Genomic DNA, 18,573 nt, shown 5'->3' with positions numbered 1-18,573 from the left:
GTGCCTAAGGTTTGACCAGTGTCAGTTATGTCAGCATTGAATACTCTGTTCTCCAGTTATCAGAAATTTCTTATTAGAATAACTATCAGTTTCCTGATGATCTTCAGTCATTTTATTATAATTATCTCAAGCTACTAAGATCTCAGTGTAGAACTCTGTTGAAGGTGATGGCTCTTCAGAACCTCTCTTGACTATGGTGTGTCATTTGAAGTAGTGGTTAAAGAAAAAGTGGAAAATGTTAACTGTTACATATATTCTGCATGTTTCAAATGCCAGAAAGACTGACTATAACAGTCTCATTGTCAGTGTTCTGAGAAGTAAGTTCAGGAGACTGGCAGTCTACCAATATATGAATGATTTGTGTGCGTGTGTGCGTGCATGAGTGTGTTTTCCCAATCTCAATCCCCTGATGTATCGAAAACAAAGAAGAGAGGACTTCTCTTTAAGAAACAAATAAGTGTAAAGTTCATTATTCCTGTGTGAACTAGGTTGTGGAATTTTGGCCAGATCCTAGAACAAATCTATTACTTTTTTTTTTTTATTATTATTATTTTATTTTTTTTCTTTAAGTCTTGAAAGAAGTTCTATGAGAGCATATCTTTTTATGGTATTTGGTCAATGAAGAAATTTGGCAATGAAAGCTTTTGAATCAAGTATCTGTGTTCCTTCACATTATTTTTAGGCCCTGAGAAAGCAAATGAGCTTTCATTATTGAATAAGGAATTCTATCTCCTTGCCATATTTAAATGAGGTTAAAAGGTTAATAGTATTCCCAGATTTCTTTAGTTTTCACCTTCTTTTTTGAAAATGATGTTTCTCAAAAAAGATGAAGGTCCTCATATATTTGCCAACTTCAGTTTCCTAGAATTGTCCCAGCAGAGAAAGTAAGTGTTTTTCTTTTGCAGTCAGAAAAAAAAGAGCAGTTTTACATGATTGCAGGAATCAAATGTTAGATTAACCTTTATAAAAGCTTTTTTTTCAATAGGAAAACGCTAGAAGAAATTTGACCAAATAGATGTTTTATTCCATAAAATTATAAATTTACAATAGCTAGCTTGCTATGATAAAGTTATACAGAAATTATTGCATTCATAGTTATGGTTGAAATTTCTTTTTCATATTAATCATTAGTGGACAAAGAATCTAATTCTGAACTAATCTAGGTTATGCATAAATCTACATTTTGCGAACAATAAAAGGGAAATTATTTTGACTAATGTAAATAAGAATACAGTGTGTTTTCTTTTATAGAATCCTGGATATGTTGGACGTCAAGAACTACCAGAAAATCTCAAAATTCAATTTAGAACTGTTTCAATGATGGTTCCAGATAGACAGGTACAATTAATGACTGAACTGAAAGAAAAAATGTATTTTAAATTATTCACGTATTTTAATTTGCTTACCTAGCTTCAGAAAAACTAATGGGATTCCTAAAAAAAAAAAAAAAAAAATGTATATCTATATACTGTATTTCAGATAATTATGAGAGTTAAGCTTGCAAGCTGTGGGTTTATTGATAATGTGATCTTGGCTCAGAAATTCTTTGTTCTTTATAAACTTTGCGAGGAGCAGCTCACTAAGCAGGTAATGTTATGTATTCCCTTCCCCTTTGTCTTAGTATTTACACAATACAACCCTTTAGGTTTTGGTTTGGTTGCTTTCTGCAAAATACTGAAGTAGTTGAAATATAATTCAAACAAATATCTATATAAAATTTTTGAACAAATAGCTATGTTAATTCATGTTTGTATAGTGATATACATGCATTTGTCTAAAGTGTTAAACAATGATATTTTGTAGTTGCACATGTCTGAGATTCTCTGCCTGAAGGCTGCAGCCAGGAAAAATTAGTYTGGTAATGACAGTTTTCTGTAAGAATTAGCTAAGGCAGGAAAAAGCTGTTGGAATTTGGAAACTCCAGAAAGAACATCTCAAACTTGATTTAAATTTGGCTTCTCTCCACAGCACTGCTTTCATCTGAGGCTTTAAGCTGCCTCTGTTGAAAACACCTGAGAACCCTGCTATGGAGGGCTACAAAATAATCTCTATGTGGCATGATTAATGGTGAAGTCAATGGAATTTTAAGCAGAAAAGAAAAATAAAAGTAGAAAAGAAAAAAATACCACTCTTCCCCCACCCCCCAATAAACCTTATTATCCTTCTTCTTTTTTTTTTTTTTTTTTTTTGATAGAATAATTCCTAAACAACAACAGCAATTCCTATTTTAACTACCTTTTCCAGGCAGGGTAACTGAACTATACAGTACACAAGTAAGGTTTGATATACTGATGAAATAAGTCTGGGAAACTTGTTATTGATGCATAAACCTTTTTTTCCTCCCCTGCCTGTTTTAGGTTCATTATGACTTTGGTCTGAGGAATATCCTTTCCGTTCTGAGAACTCTTGGATCTCAAAAGAGGGCCAGACCAAATGAAAGCGAATTAAGTATTGTTATGAGAGGGCTAAGAGACATGAATCTTTCTAAGCTGGTAAAAAACAAACAAACAAAAAAACTAATTAAAGATTTTAGCACCATGTATAAGCAAGTCTTCTAGATACTTCATGGGTTTTTGTAGAAGATGAGGGAAAAGTCTCAAACCTAACTTTTCTTTAAAACTTGGAACATGATAATCATCATGTGATCATTAACAGCAGTGTGAGTTTATTAAACTTGAAAACAGTGCTTAGGGTGCAGAGGTTCTGAACAGGTTAATAGTGACTTATCAGTAGATATTACATTTTCCTGAAGTACCTGTGTACACACTGATTACCATACCATAACCTGAATAATTGACATATCCACTAAATCAGATTTTTTAAAGTCAGTCTGCTCAACAATGCATATTTATACACCTGCCAACAACGCAGTTCCTCAATTGATGAAGTGAGTTTGTAATGTTGAATCTAGTTTGCACATGCATAACAGCCATTTGTCAAAGATTTCTAGATGTTCATCCATCTGTTCCAGTAAGGTTTTGCTTCATCAGTTACTATAAAAGCAGTAGAATGTAAGAGCAGTTTCACTGTACAGACAAAAAGAACTAGTATATATGCATATAGCTCAGTGAGGACACCTTGGGAATACAATGGGTACGTGTCCATAAATGTTATCGTGTGTCTAAAATTATGAACTTTGCTTTTGTGGAAGTGCTGTAGCCATAACATTCTAACATAAAGAAGTCTTTATATACACCAGCTATTTTTCAAATTTAGCATAGAAGCAGCAGACATCAAAGCTTAATAAAAATTGGGAACTGTTGGTCATAGATTAAGTAGATACGTGTCAGCTAGATCCTCTCCAAAAAAAAATGGTTGCTGCCTGTGAAATAAAAGCAATGTTAGCTGGCAGGATGAAGAGTGCCTGTGAAGATGGAAGAGACTAGTCTGGGGAGGAGAGATTATCATGTGCCATAAAATCAATGTATGTATTGAATCCATGTTTTTTGATATCCAGCAAGAATATAAACTCTACCTTTCACAATTTTTTTTTAAGTTTTTTGTAGGTGTCCTGTAAGTATTAGGATTGAAAGATCAGAAATGTGGCAATTGTTTTAAGAATAGTTTTGTTTTTTTTTCTTTTTTACTGTTTGTGTGAGTTTATTGGTTTCACAGTGGCTTGTTTAGTCCAAGCTATATAGTTGCCATAAGGGCATTTGCATTGGATGAAATGTGGTGCCTTCCAGGAAGTGAAAGTGTAGAACAGAATTCTGATGGTTCTGTTACAGGGTTATTGATTGTAGTAGTAATAGAGATGCCTTGACAAATTTTGCATCTTTTGCTCAGGTATGGTCTAGATCGATTTGATGCTTTTGGGACTGTAGGCAGTTTGCTCCTGGTGAAGTTTGGCAAGGCTGGAGAAAAAGCTATTTAAGGACTGGAAGGAGAAGTTACGGGAAGATTTCTTTCAAGATAGGTTGTTTTTTCCAGTGTATGCTGCAAGTGTTGAGGGATTTTACAAATGGATTTCAGTGTATGGTCAGTGGGAGTTTTCTTTCAGTATTGAATTTGTTTCTCACATGGCATATGGGTGATACTTTCAAAATGCTGTTTCCTTAGTGAAACGTCCAGTTGGCTAGCTGTGTTTATAAGCATAAGCATCTTTTTCCTTACTATGTATTATTTTAGCATAGAGATTCATTTTGGTTTGAGAACTTTCTTTGGATAGCCATGCTTTAAACACTTCATAACTTTTTTGTTTCAGGTAGATGAAGATGAGCCTTTGTTTCTGAGTCTTATCAATGACCTCTTTCCGGGGTTACAGTTGGATAGTAATACATATGCAGAGCTTCAGGCTGCAGTAGCTAATCAGGTTGAAGAGGCAGGATTGATTAATCATCCACCATGGAATCTTAAGCTTGTTCAGGTAGATCTTTTTTTCCAAAAATCTATTTTATAAACAGGAGTCAGAACACCGTGTCAGTAGCTAACCATTGTCTCACTCAAGGAGCTATGCTGCTAACATGGAGAAAAAACAAAGGTTGTATGTAGATCGTATAAAGGAAAACCAGTCCTCTTTAGATTATCAAGAAGAAGAAAAAATGCCTTAAAACACACTGTTATTCCACCCTTTCCCAGATATGGTAGTGCATCTTAGTTACCTGAATGAAGAAGTAAGGGTCCTACATGGCTCTCTGAACATGAGTTTGTTAGACTACATTAGGGATGGTTGGACATAAGAAAGATTCAGAGACATCTTAGAGGCCAAAGCAGTAAATAAAGAGTGACAAGAAATGCAGCCAGGGTACAAATGCTGCTCTGTAAGGGGTGAGAACTAAGAGACCTTTAAAAGGACAAAGAAAAATGTAAAAGGTATGTATTTCTGACTTAAATGCTTCTCTAATGAAGGAGAGTCCTCACACTGAGTGTGAGCAGACATTGTAGTAAATAAAGGTTTTTCTCATCTAAGTTTTGAGAACTCGTACACTGGTTGGGTAGTCGTTCAGCTCGGCTATATTGGGTTGAAAGAGTTAAAGTATAAGCATATGTAGAAGCCTTAGAAAACAGCCTTAGCATATGCTATGACAACCTTATGGAAACCTCTGACAAGGCTAAGCATGCAAGTGAACATGCAGGTAGGTACTATAAAATGAAAGAGTCAAAAACAGCATCAATAACAAGAGTGAGTGTGTCATCCAAAGGGAATTTTTTTCCCCTCAAGGACTTTCTTGATTGAAAGGTGAAAGCTATCAAGAGATTTAGAGGCTTTCTGGACTACAAAGTCTGTGAACAAATGCAGCTACTATTAATTTGTCTGTAGTTAAGGTTCTGTAGTTTGTGTGTAGTTCAAAGTTAGCATCTTCTGAAATGCATTAGCCACACTTCCCTATACATTTCTTTTTTTAGAAGGCAAACTTAACAAAACCAACAGATGATAATTAGAAAACCAACAGGCATAATTAGAAGGTCACTAACAATTACAAAGGTAATCAGAGCATTGTTTCTCTTTTGTCTTTTTGTTGTACTCTCTTTTGAAAGTACACTTTAATGAATGATGATGATATACAATATGGTAGTTGTTCTTTTCCTATGTTCTTTGATTTTTTTTTTTTTTTTTTTCTGCATGCAGGCAGTAAGGTGTGAACACAGTTTTTTCTTAGACCATGCTTTAAACAGTGATCAACTTTATTTACTTTATTGGCTATATTACTCATTGAAATTGAGCTTGTAGCATTAATTAGTGAAATTGAATTCATTTTTTATTCCATTAACTGATGAAATTGAATTTTGCTTTGTAAAACTTGTCAGACAGAGAAAAATTTTGCTGTCTTCTAATTTTCCCCATTTTACTTATCCCTACTTTCTAGATAATTGTTAAACATTGCTAATGGTTAAGACTGATACCCTCTGCCATTAGTAATAGCTGAAAACTATTTTGCTCTAGAGGCGTTTATTCGTAACTTTGTTGATTGCCATACTGAGGGCATGGCTACAGCAGCTGTCACTTTAAAACATTTTCACCCTGGGAAATATGTTAACATCTTTTTGAAATACAGCCACAGAATATAGACTTTCTGAAAGTACAGGCCTTGAGGTGCTAGGCTTGTTCATGGGCTGTATAGCCTTAAATGGCAAAATGCATCATTGGCTCCTATGAAATCAGTATCTCAAAAGAAGCTGGCTGCAGACCAAGAAAAGCACACTGAGCTTTGTGTTCACCTCCAGATTTCTGATAATTTGCAAACTTCTCTAGCTTAAAAAAAAAAAAATCTACAATGTGATTTGCTGGATAAGAGAAAGCTGCTCAATCTTAAGTAACAACCATACCTCTCTACTACTTCCTCAAATCATCCCTCTTGTTTTTATTCCTAAGAGGATACATTGCCTTCCCTAGTATACTCTGCTACCTACCAGCTTTTCATTGTTCACAGAATTGGTGGAAAAGTTGTTATCCACTACTGTCTCTGCAGACTCTGAATACTCATATGCATACTCATATTGTAAAGAAAGCTACTGTTAGTGTGAACAGGAACCACAGCTTTTCAGATTTTCATGCATAGTGGTTGTTGGTTATTTTTAGAGCTCCAGAAATGAGTAGTTTCCTCATTAAACATCCCACTAAAGGAATCTTTGGAGTTGAAGTATTCTGTTATTGATATTTTGTATTCTTCATCAACTCCTGAAGTGTCTCTGCTCTACATTCTACTCAGTTCATGGCAAAACCCAGTGTTTTGTGGGAGTACATCTAAGAAAGAGGACAGAAATGTTTGATCCAGAAAGAGATACTGTCTTCTTACAGAACCTAACCATATGGCTACCACTGCCATATTTAGAAGCTCACATTTTAAATTATATTCTTTGGCAAAGAGCTATAAGCACGTAGAATTTTTGCAAAAAAATTTTATTTGTCCACCACACAGCCATTTCATGCTAGTATTTGGCAGTTCTCTGCAGATGTACCAGTTATTTTCAGTCTGATACAACTTGTTTTCTAATTCTGTGTCATAAGATTCTTGAAGGGACTTTGATTTTACTGCAACAGAGAGCCAAGTGACTTCCAGATTGTGCTACTGGCCTTTGCTAGCGTCTCTAACAACAGGGCAGTGGTGATGACCTCAAGAAGAAACTCCTGGCTGAAAGCTTATACATTTTCCAAGGAAGAGCAGTTTGTGGACAAAGATTTCTGTTGTGATGGTGAACAATTAGAAGAATAATTGTTTGGCTTCAGCATTGACAAAAGGCCCAGTTTGCTAAAACCTTATCGGTGACAACTCCCTGGGAGCGTTGCAGCCACCTCTAAGGAAAATATGTATTTACCAACTGTTTCTTGCAAGGAGTATTATTCTGTGTGAAATCAGACCTCTTTTACATGTAGACACTCATCTAATTGTTGATGGCATCACCACTGTGTATCTTGCATCCCTGCTTTTGCTACCAAGACAGTCCTTTTGAATATGAACCAGAGATGTACAAATTGTTATTCCTTTCTATAATGAAGCCATTATCTGCTGTGGTTTGACACATTTTGAGGACAGGCAGTCCAGAATTTTTCAGATATGGCAGCATATAACTTTCAGTAAGCAAATTGTAACTAGCAGTGAAGCTATCCAAGTTCTGATGTTATTCCTTTCTATAATGAAGCCATTATCTGCTGTGGTTTGACACATTTTGAGGACAGGCAGTCCAGAATTTTTCAGATATGGCAGCATATAACTTTCAGTAAGCAAATTGTAACTAGCAGTGAAGCTATCCAAGTTCTGATGTTACCACCACAGACTGTACAGTGTATGTCCATTCTCCACCTGCTGAATATTCAGGTCTGTGTAAAAAGGCAAAGCATATCTGGTATGATATTACTTTCTCTCAACTTCCTTTTTTAGATACAGCACATTATTGCTGCAGTAAGCATCTGTGTAAACATCTAGTTTCCCTTCTTTATTGTCATCTTTGGGGAATTTACTGCTTTATTCCATCCTTGTTTTCCTTTCCTGTGGCTCCTGTTGGAGCTCTTTTTGGAGCCATACATATACTAATCCATATGCTAGATGTTTCTGTTGTCTCACTGAGCTGCCACTTCCAAATAGGAACAAAGGTTACTTACCAGTAAGCAGAGTCTTTGAGACACAGAGTTCTTTGTCTAATATACATTCGCTTTCCTTCCTCCTCTTCTGTGTCATGGGCCTTCTGAAATCTTTTTTGTTAGAGTTTCTCAATTGAGAAGGCAAGGAAAAGGTTCTGGCCATTCTTTCCCTTTCATGATTATATGTCAAATGGTATGAAGGGTGAAGGCAAATTTGCTCCCTACAGGTACTGCAGAAGGAAAAAAGCTCTCCAGAGTTAAGTGACCGTCCACAGTCTAAACATATATATGGACTACATATCTGAAAGAACTCCAGTTCTTGGGAAGAAATCTTTCTGTTCAGCAAGATCAATGGTTTAATCCTTTCACATCCATACCCATACTTCTCAGCTGTCATTGCACGCAGAACGTAGAAAATGCTGTGTGCCGTTATTAAAATTATTTTACCAAATATTTTTTTACTGTCATTTTCATGATACCATGATTCAATCAACATTAAATTAGAACAGTAATTCCGACCCCCCAAAATAACCAGTTACTAAAGTCCTAATAATAATTTGTTTGACTGTCAGCAGGGAGTATTTTTACAGCTCTAGGAGAAAATGTCTCTGGAATTTTTAGATTAAGTTTTTCAGAAATAGAAGAAAGATCTCTGTGTYATTTTATGGTGTTTCAGAATCTGTATTTTCAATGTGACTCTGGTTAAAGCAGCCGCAATAAAATGCTTTTATGGGTTTTTTAGTTGGACTTTTTCTCATAAATTTCTGGTGGGGATTATGAGTATATCTTTTGAAGATCTTTATTTTAGTTCTATCATATGGGAAAGCTGTAGAGGAATTAAGGTTAAAATAGACTAAAGTACAAAAGTTACTAAGGATACCGTATCCAGACATAAACTAATACTGAGTAGAGATGGTTGAAAGTGCTTGTGTTAAAACCAGGTGTCCATAACAGTCTGAGGTGTCTCATGCATATCATGCAATAGTGTTAGTATTATGTAAGTATAGAAAGTGTCTTATGTTTAACTGTTTTTATGGGTTTCTTGTCCTTTGATTGAATAGCTGTGTGAAACTGTGATAACTTTGATGTAAGCCTGACCATAAAACATAACTGCCTGTCACAAAGAAACAGAATGGGTATCTCATCACCTAATTTTGATGCCATAATGTCATGGTACATACAAATTTGGGGGAGAAGTCCACTGATTAACTGCTGTTTTTTCACCCAGAGGTATCCCTGTGACAGAAGATAATGTCTAATTAAACATAGTCAATATGCTCACTTGTCCGTAGGAAGTGCTGTGTCTATGTTTATTTCATATACTTGGATATTTGAGCACTTTAGTAATTAATCCGTCTTCTGTTGTGTTAAATGTTTTGCTACTATTCATTTTTCTTTTGAATAATATAAAGAATTATTCTTAAAATCCGGTAAAATTATTTTTGATTTGCTTTGAAAGGTTCAGTTAAGATTTAGTTCAAGAAACTGTGTTACAGTAAACTAATTTGGTGCTTGAGTTAGGATGTGAAGGTATTTACCATTTCACAAAACAGTAAAAATCAGGAAGTTATTTGGAATGCATACAAATTATGAAGTTTTTTTTTTTATTATTTTTCAATTCTCAGCAGAAAGTCTTGCATGTCTAATATATTTTTAATCACTGGCTATCAAACATATTAAATGCAAGCAAAAATCTTCCAAAATATTTTGCTGTTTTTAATAGTTTTATGAGACTTCTCTAGTACGCCATGGGTTGATGACGCTTGGGCCTAGTGGATCTGGAAAAACAACGGTCATAACTATGTTAATGAGAGCACTGACAGAATGCGGGCAGCCTCACAGAGAAATGCGTATGAACCCCAAAGCTATTACTGCTCCTCAGATGTTTGGAAGACTAGATACTGCAACTAATGATTGGACAGATGGAATCTTTTCTACACTATGGAGGAAAACACTGAAAGCTAAAAAGGGTATGTAAATGCTTTGTGTGTGGTATCATCAAAATACTTCTTGAATGATAAATTAAGAAAGAATCTTGTTTTGCAGTTTGCAAATGTAAAAACGTTCCCTCTTGGATAAAAACATGAGAACATAGATGATGATGCAATCCACTCCTTAATAAATGGCAATAGTTTCAGAATTTATTATTTCAGTATGATGATGATATATCTAGATAAAAGTTGTCTGTTTCCTTGCCACTTCAGTTTTCCAGCTTGCTGCAGAGGTGTTACTTGGACACTGTTAAATTTTAATTAAGATTTACTTGTCCTAATTGCATTAGCTTTCAAATAATGTTTTCCTGTAGTTTTTAATGCTTTGAGTATCCATATTTCAGTACTTTAGGATTAAAATATCAAAATTTCATTTCACAGTGACATGTATTCATTTGTATTTTAAAAAATAAAATTCTTTATATTAAAGAAAGGGAACTGTGGTTCTTAGAAGAAGGTTCTTTTAACAGAAATAGTAGTTTTCTATATTCAAAGGTTCTTATATTCAAAACAAAGCTAGAATTTTAAAAATAGCCCAAAATTAGGCATTTTCATCTATATTTATATTCCAAAATAAAATAGAAGTGATTAGATTTTCAGAATTGATGAGCAATGATAGTTTTCATTGACTTAAATGTGATCTGTGAATACTCAACACCTTTTGTTTAGTTGCTCAAACAAAGACTCCTTATTCCCTATTGATTTCTAAGGAATGTGCTTTCAAAGCAGAGTTTCAGGGACGGTAGAATTCATTAGGGTAGTACGTGTTTTGTTGCACAGGAACATTCAGAGTTCAAGACATAAAATTTTGGAACACTATATTTACTTCTGTCTTCTTTATCAGTACGTATGAATATAGACCAGGAATTCTGTCTTACAGTGGCTATAAATTTTAATAATCTGAAGGTGCATACTGCCAGTCACTCAAGATTGGGAAACTTCTAGGCCACAACATCTGCATCTGTAGGGTATGATAATATTCCTTTCCCTTGCATAATAAAAGATGAATGTACAAAGAACTAAGCTATTTCATTTCAACTGCCTGGGGAAATGGGGTGTTCAGTGGCTGGAGTTTTTTCGACATCATAAATTCTTCTTTACACAGATTTCTCCAAAAAGTCCTGGTCATTACCATTTGAAAAATTTATGTTCAGCAGTTTTCCCATCCTTGGTCAGTTGTTATCCGTAAAATTTTTCTTAAGTGGCTTTACTACCAAAAAAAAAAAAAAAAAAAAAAGGAGAAAACCTCTGGGGGATAAATCAGCAGACCTATTTCTCCTCTTACGTTTTGTTTGCCACAAATGTCTGCCATTGGTTTGGGATTTCTCTCTCTTCTCCTCTAAGGAAAATATGTATCACCCCACAGACAAGATTCATAAATATAAACACTCCCCACAATGGGTTGGTGGATATATCCCAAACCAGTAGTGCTAGATGTATAACCACTATCACAGAAGTAATAGCAAGTTCCTATTTCCATCTTTCCGAACTGTTCTGTTTGGAAATCCGTCCTTCAGTCTTCAGGCTCTTCTGGTGAGTCTGTTCCTCTTGCTACTTCAGGGGTGAGACAACCTCTGTCTGTATCACAATCTTTTTCTGTCATCTGGAAGAAGGAGGAGACTCAACTTTTCTTGGACTGCTGGATATTCAGCATTATTTAGTAGTTACCATGATTGTTTTCTCTTCATTAGACATTTATATTCTCAGTCTTCACTTTGTTGTATCTGTGTTGATACTGGCTATTGGAAGGGCTGGTTGCAAGACAAATGACTTGCAAGTTTAAAGCCTCCCCTGTCCCTCCACTCCTTACGTTTAATCTTATGCCAGGATTGACTCAGAAAGCCCTAAATCCTAAAGTGTAGCAGCTTTAACCTGAAGTGCAGGAGAAAGAGGGTCCTTCCAGGAAGAGAAAGTGAATTTCCATAATAACAATTCCTTGCTAAACCAAGGGCTCGTTACGCTGTGTTGCAGGGCAGATAAATATGTTGTTGGTCTGTGAATAGTTGCTCTGTAGACTAATACCCTGAAAATAGAGCTTTACAGAAAAGTTTCATGGTTAGATCACTTGCATAGAAAGTGGCGGATGTTACAGTGGAGGCTTTACATTCTTCTCAGCTTGACTAGATTTGTAACTATAGCTCTGACTTTTCAAGAAACTTCCCTGACTGCCAGGGAGGATGCGGGCATAAGAGAAAGCAAAAGGAAACCAGATACTGTAGTTTAGCAGTATAGGCTCTAAGCTGGCAGGGCAGTGACTTCAGATTCTGTTCCTAGAACTGTTTGCATATTTTACATTAGAGAAGCATTTGATAAAAATGTTGCTTCAAGGAGCTGAACAAGAATCTTAATTACTGGAATGCAAAATCAAGTTCCTTTTGGAATCTCTACTTCTGATCCCATTACTTTTGCATTTCTAGTTGCTAGTAGCTGTTTTAAAGGAGGAATGGAAGATATGGGCAACAACAGGCCTTTTAGCCTGGCCTCAATACCATGTAAAGTTTTAGAATAGATTTTGAAGGAAAGAATTGTAATAGAAAATGAGATAAAATACAACATAGTGGAGAAAAGGATTTAATTCAAATTGAAACAGTTGCCACAAGGAATTGGTAGTACAAGTCTGAAATACATGTGTTGTTTCAATCACAAGCTGAGTAAGAATTCAGGTGCTCTCTGTAACATATAAAGTTGGTATGCTCTGGAAGAAACAGATGCACACAAACAGATCTTTATAAATTGTTTGCGACTTGGCTGCAGCTGTCTATTGTAAGAAAGATTCTAACACTCAGAGATAGTTATGTTCCAAGAAGAGCAATTAGCAGCAGAAATAACTAATTTTAAATTACTTACGATGCATTTGTAGTAGATTATGAATTGGGAATGTCTGAAATAATGATGGACTAGACTTTAAGATTCAGGAGTCCTGGATATTCTTGTGCTTCTGCCTTACTGTACACGTAAAGGACTTTTTCTTTTTTCTTATGATCAGTAAAGATATGTATTGTTGTATGTTCACTGTCACTCATTTCAAAACATGTGGAATTTTACCATAGGACAATATGTGGGGGGAAAAAATACTGCTACAGGTAGTCCTTTATGTGGCAGGTAAAGCAACAGTAACAATGACATCTATAATTTCGTGGCTTTGTACACTTTCTTAAAATTTGTATTTATACAAACAATTGCTCAAATACAAAACATTTGAATATACATTGAATAAGATTCTCTGAGATGTGTTTTCTCCATCTTTCATGCATGAGCATGTGTGCGCATATATGTGTGCGTGTGTGATACATGTCACAGTCTTTATGAGCTACATCACAGATAAATATTGAAAGTCTAGTAAGAACTAATGCTCTGCAAAATGAAGAAACTAGAGCGTTGCTGGGACAAATTTGCTGCTTCATGCCTTTGGTCATTGACATGATGACAGATAGATGCATGCATTGATTTAGGGGAATTGTTAACTAAAACAAATGTGAACACATCAACATCAACAGGAGAATGCGTGTGGAGAGAAAGACGTATATAGAAAAAAAATAAATTTAAAAGAACAGCTATTCTACAGACACGTAACAGTCTTTACAGCAGTATTGTATCATGAGCAGGCTTGGGGAAATGGTGTTCAGCTGAGACAAGAAGATTAGTGCGATTTGTTAGGTCAGCTCTGGAAGTCCAGTGACATCCCTGAAGAGAAAATCTGGAATGCTGATGCTAAGAAGGACAGAAAAGTATGTTAGTGTCTGCAGTAACAAAGGTTCAGCTCTATGTTTTTTAGGGAGCACAAGGCAATTGTTGAACTGTTAGTTTTTTGGTTTCTCAGATATAACATTGTAAAGATGTACCTGCCCTCATTTGCTACTTACTGTTTCAAAAATGGTTCCTTAACTAAGTATGCAACTCCTACAGTAATGAGGGCCTGTGGAGACAGCAGGAATTACTATAAAAATATGTTTTTATGCATTATTTAAGTTCTAAAGCATCTCTCATAGACTTATTTTCTTGCTGTTTCATCATGGAGGCATGAATTATATCTCTTTTCATTGTTTTTCCAGGTGAAAATGTCTTTCTTATTTTAGATGGTCCTGTAGATGCAATCTGGATTGAGAATCTAAATTCAGTTTTAGATGATAATAAGACTCTTACTCTAGCAAATGGAGATCGAATTCCTATGTCTCCTACATGTAAGCTGTTATTTGAGGTCCACAACATTGAGAATGCCTCTCCAGCAACGGTTTCTCGAATGGGTATGGTGTACATCAGTAGTTCTGCTCTCAGCTGGAGACCAATATTGCAAGTAAGATTATCATTGCTGGCTACTCCTAACTTTGCTTTGTTATACATTCTATACAGAAGAATATTGTGGATGTTTTTCAGGCGTGGTTGAAAAAACGTTCGTCTCAAGAAGCTGAAGTTTTACAAAGTTTATATGATAGAATCTTTGAACCAGCTTATACATATATGAAATTAAACCTTAATCCAAAAATGGAGCTTTTGGAATGTAACTACATTATGCAGGTAAACAGATACTGCATAAGTTTGTATAAATTGACTGATTAGAGTAAGTGTGCAGAAATAGCAAACAGGATATTTGATAACAAAATTTCGTTTGAAAAGATTGTTTCCTGACAAAGAAAACCACAACTCAACATTTGTTTGTCGGGTACTGCGAGAGGAACTGTTAAGAGATGTGCAGAAGAAACTTCTACTTCTCTGTATCTCTTCGTATGCAGGCTAGTATTCTCTTGACTGGAATTTGCAGGGTCCAGTAGATTTTCAGAAGGAAATTTTAATAAATTAGTGGTCTCATTCCAATTCTTTTAATGCAAAATAAGTTGCAGTAAGGGCCAATCTAACCCTACTGGTACTGTCAGTGGAGAGAATGAAGAATAATTCTAATTATCTTTTTATCTTCAGATGTAATAGATATGATTCTGAGAGTCAGTTCTTCCAAGGTCATCTTAGGAAGTTTTGACTCTGCCTTCCTATCAGTTGGAATTCTACTCTGAGTGGAGCCTAACCTTTATCAGTGATTTATTAATAATGATTATTTGCTTGGCAAATCTTGCAAGGCCATCAGTCCTTTACTGTACGTCTCTAGCTAAATTGTTTATGGGTCAGTTGCCATCTGCAGAGTCTGTCTCCAGGCTTTCCATTTGTCCATGTAGTCCCTGTTTTATAACAAGTGTCTCGTAACAAATTCAGTAGTGCCTTTAATAAGAAGGTAGACATAATATTTTGGCTAAGACCATAATTAACAATAAACTAAACAATTAGCATTTGGTACATCTTTATTGCCCATTATGGATTTAACTTCAGATTTTCAAGAGTTTCAAGTATTTTGCTGCAAATTAATAGCCTCAGTAAATGCCACAAAAGATTGCTATGTGTAATATCAAACAGATTTTGGATCTTAAGAATTCAAGGCCACAGGTAGCAGCTATGTAATTCACTAATTTCTGATGATAAACAAGATGGAGGTGTTCTGCACTTTTTTTTTTGATATAAAATATTTTTTTTCTTTTACATTTGTTGTCTGCGAACCCTCTGACTGAATTGATTTTTGTCTTCATGGAAGACTTTTCCTGGGACTAAAAGTTTCCTTTTTTTTTTTTTGATGAGGGTTTGTTCAGAAAGTGTGAGCATGTCAGTGTTTTACTCATGCTGTTTTATGGTAATGTTTCCTGATTTTTCCTATATTTAATATTTCTTCCTGTGGCAAAAATCTCTAGGAAGTTTCTGTCACAGACGAGACAGAGTAAACAACCCTCCTTAGTGGATCTGGATACTGGGGTTTATTTAAGAACCAGGAAGGTCAGAGCTTTTACCCGACTTGATTATATCACACATTAACTCATTCACTCACTTGCACCTCCCCAGTGTTATGTTTACTAGATCTTGATTTCCCTTTTCAGCAGGGTTTTCGCTACTGATCTGGGAAGATCGAACAGAAAGTTGTGTTTTTTTCTATGCTGTTCAGCTGATCACAGCTACCAGTCATGGGTATTACTCAACAAGGTCCCTGGGCATCCCCCGGCATTTGTCTCCATGCATTTCTCTGATCTTCAGGATTTTCCCCACTTCCAGGATCTTTCTTCCAGCCAGATTCTTCACCTCTTCCTTTCTGAGCTACCTTTTTTCTGAGACCACATCTTCTTTTCAGGAAACTTTCTTTTTGTCACCGCCCCTTCTTTCTGGAACCCTAAGGTCTTGGTTTTCCCAGTCTAAATGGTCTATGTGCAGAAGCACTATGCATGATCGGCCTCCTAAGTGGTGGTTCTGTCTCATGTCTCTTTATTAATTGCAGCATTCAGGATGTGCCACTTCTGTGTTTAGTCCAGGGGTTATCAAAATTTACAACCAGCCCATACYAGTTGTGGCAAGCAAGTAGCAGACTTCTGTTTGAGTGATCAAAAGTTCAATTTTAAATGTTCACCCCCMCACACACACACATACACCCAATCATCTGCTGTCTGTTAGCATTCACAATCTAAGCTTTTTTTTTTTTTTTTTTTGGCCTACATCAGTTTCATAATGGTTTTATAAAAAGCAATCTCACCTTTGCTTTCCTTCTTGCAATTTCCACTGCCATTGACTTTCTAACTATATATATTCTTCACTTCTTCCTGGATGATTTTTTTTCACTGTTTTTATATTTACATTTGTCTTTTTGGTGTTTACCTTCCTCTTGCCCACCTCATTGGGTGGACAAATATAATTTACCTAAGAGATTCAACACATTTTTTATTTAGGGATGTCCTACCTTATAAACCTATTGGAAAAGTGAATAAACTTGTAGGTCAGAGCGACCTGATTGATATGGTCCACATGAAGGAACAAAGGTGTTCAACAAATTTTTTCACCAGAGGTTTATATGGAAGCTAAGCAGTCATAGGAGAAGAGAGAAGGTTCATTTATAGGTAAATAAGTGATTAGAAGATAGGAAATGAGTGATAGGAATAAAGACCAGCCTTCAGAAAGGAGGGAGGCTACCACTGATCTAAAGTACCTGTGCTGGGACCAGTGCTGTTTGAAATGTTTGTAAACGGCCTGCAAAATTTTAGGTGGAAAAGTTTGCTGATGATACTAAATTATTCAGGGTATTAAGGACAAAACAGCTAACCAAACAATACAAAATAATAAATAACAATATTATTGTTAACAAAATAATAACAATARCAATAACAAAATAGCTAAGAATTGTAGACAGACTTTATGAGACTGAACAACTAGATAATGAAATGGCAAATGAAATTCAGTGACGGTAAACATGAAGGGATTCATGTGGGGGAAAAACAAATTGTTCAATGCCATGGATAGCAGACCTATGGAATCTCTTGCCAAAGAGTATTATGGATAATAAAAGTTTATAAGGGTTCAGGACTTGTCTTGATATTTTCATGGGAGAAAAATCCATAGAGGGTTACTAAATACAGAGAAAGTGTATTTGGCTCAGAAAGCCCCAAGCTGCAGAGGACTGAAGCCAAGAGAGTACCAGCAGGAWGTATTGTGTTTTTGCTTAGTTTCTACTCTTTGCTAAGTGTCCACTATTACAGATGAGATGCTGGGCAAACTGGAGTTTCAGCTGATTTGTTACGACCATTTTTATATTTTTATCAGTCAGTTTAATTATGTCTGTTTTCTTTCTTCAGTAACTTGTTACAGAATATTGCTATGACTCAAACAAAGCATCTGGGAAATTTTGAACTAGAGCATGTTTTTGTAGGAAAAAAAAAAGATTTTGTTCAGATAAACTGTGATACAACCTGTCCCTGAAGTGATTAGATAACAAATCAACTATCTTCCAAAGAAAAGAAGTGTCATTAGTTCCAGCTTATTAAGTGTCATTAATATTGATTGTTCATTTAAATTTTTTTTTTCTAATACCTGAGTTTTAAAATAATCAAAATGTATTCTAACAATTTGTCTTTGGCCTGTATTTTAAAAAAGGTATTATTGCATTACTTTGAGCTTCAAGTGTAAGATCATAGTCTGCATAAAGATTAGTAATTCCAAGATCTAACTGAAAATCTGCTTCCTTGTTTAGAAAGACGTATTTTGAGACAATGTACTTGACATTATCTTGTAGAAAAGGAATTTAAGTAATTTCATCTAAATAACATGTTTTTATCTAAATATGATTTTATCTAAAGTGTTTTTATCTAAATAATATGATTTTATCAAAATAAGCATCTGGTTTCATAAACAACATCATAGCTAGCAAATTACTAGATTTCTAGAAAATACATTAGATACTGAAAACTTCTTCCATGTTTAAAGATGGAAAGAGATGCTTAGAGGAATTTTTAGAAGTGAATAGGCACATAAATTATACTATTTCATTAAGAGCTACCCATTTATGGAGTTCTGAAAATCTCATTAGGCATTATAAATACCATTAAAAAGCTGTTCTGTTACTCTAGCTCTTAGGTGACATTATCATATAGGTATGATTTGAAAGGATTCTTGACTGTTAAATTACTTAAGCAATTTTGAAAATTTTACCCAGGCTTATATAGGTGTCTTTAATCTATTTTCCTGAGTTCGTAATTTTGAATTTAATAT

At 35.2% G+C, this 18,573-nt stretch overlaps 1 protein-coding gene across 1 annotated transcript in view; it reads left to right on the top strand.

Moving 5' to 3' along the window:
• DNAH8 (dynein axonemal heavy chain 8) overlaps positions 1 to 18,573 on the top strand; it is a 163,211-nt gene that overhangs the window by 77,416 nt on the left and 67,222 nt on the right. Inside the window, exons 46-52 of the mRNA XM_026059841.1 lie at positions 1,252 to 1,338; positions 1,480 to 1,587; positions 2,358 to 2,492; positions 4,205 to 4,366; positions 9,744 to 9,990; positions 14,064 to 14,305; positions 14,386 to 14,526. Of these exons, the coding sequence (XP_025915626.1) occupies positions 1,252 to 1,338; positions 1,480 to 1,587; positions 2,358 to 2,492; positions 4,205 to 4,366; positions 9,744 to 9,990; positions 14,064 to 14,305; positions 14,386 to 14,526 (1,122 nt within the window). The remainder of the gene's footprint in view (positions 1 to 1,251; positions 1,339 to 1,479; positions 1,588 to 2,357; positions 2,493 to 4,204; positions 4,367 to 9,743; positions 9,991 to 14,063; positions 14,306 to 14,385; positions 14,527 to 18,573) is intronic.

The sequence above is a fragment of the Apteryx rowi genome, unplaced genomic scaffold (genome assembly GCF_003343035.1).
Source record: "Apteryx rowi isolate R43461 unplaced genomic scaffold, aptRow1 scaffold_160, whole genome shotgun sequence".
In the NCBI taxonomy this organism is placed as follows: domain Eukaryota; kingdom Metazoa; phylum Chordata; class Aves; order Apterygiformes; family Apterygidae; genus Apteryx; species Apteryx rowi.
Note: the sequence above shows the minus strand (reverse complement) of the source record. Positions and strands in the feature narration are given on the sequence as shown.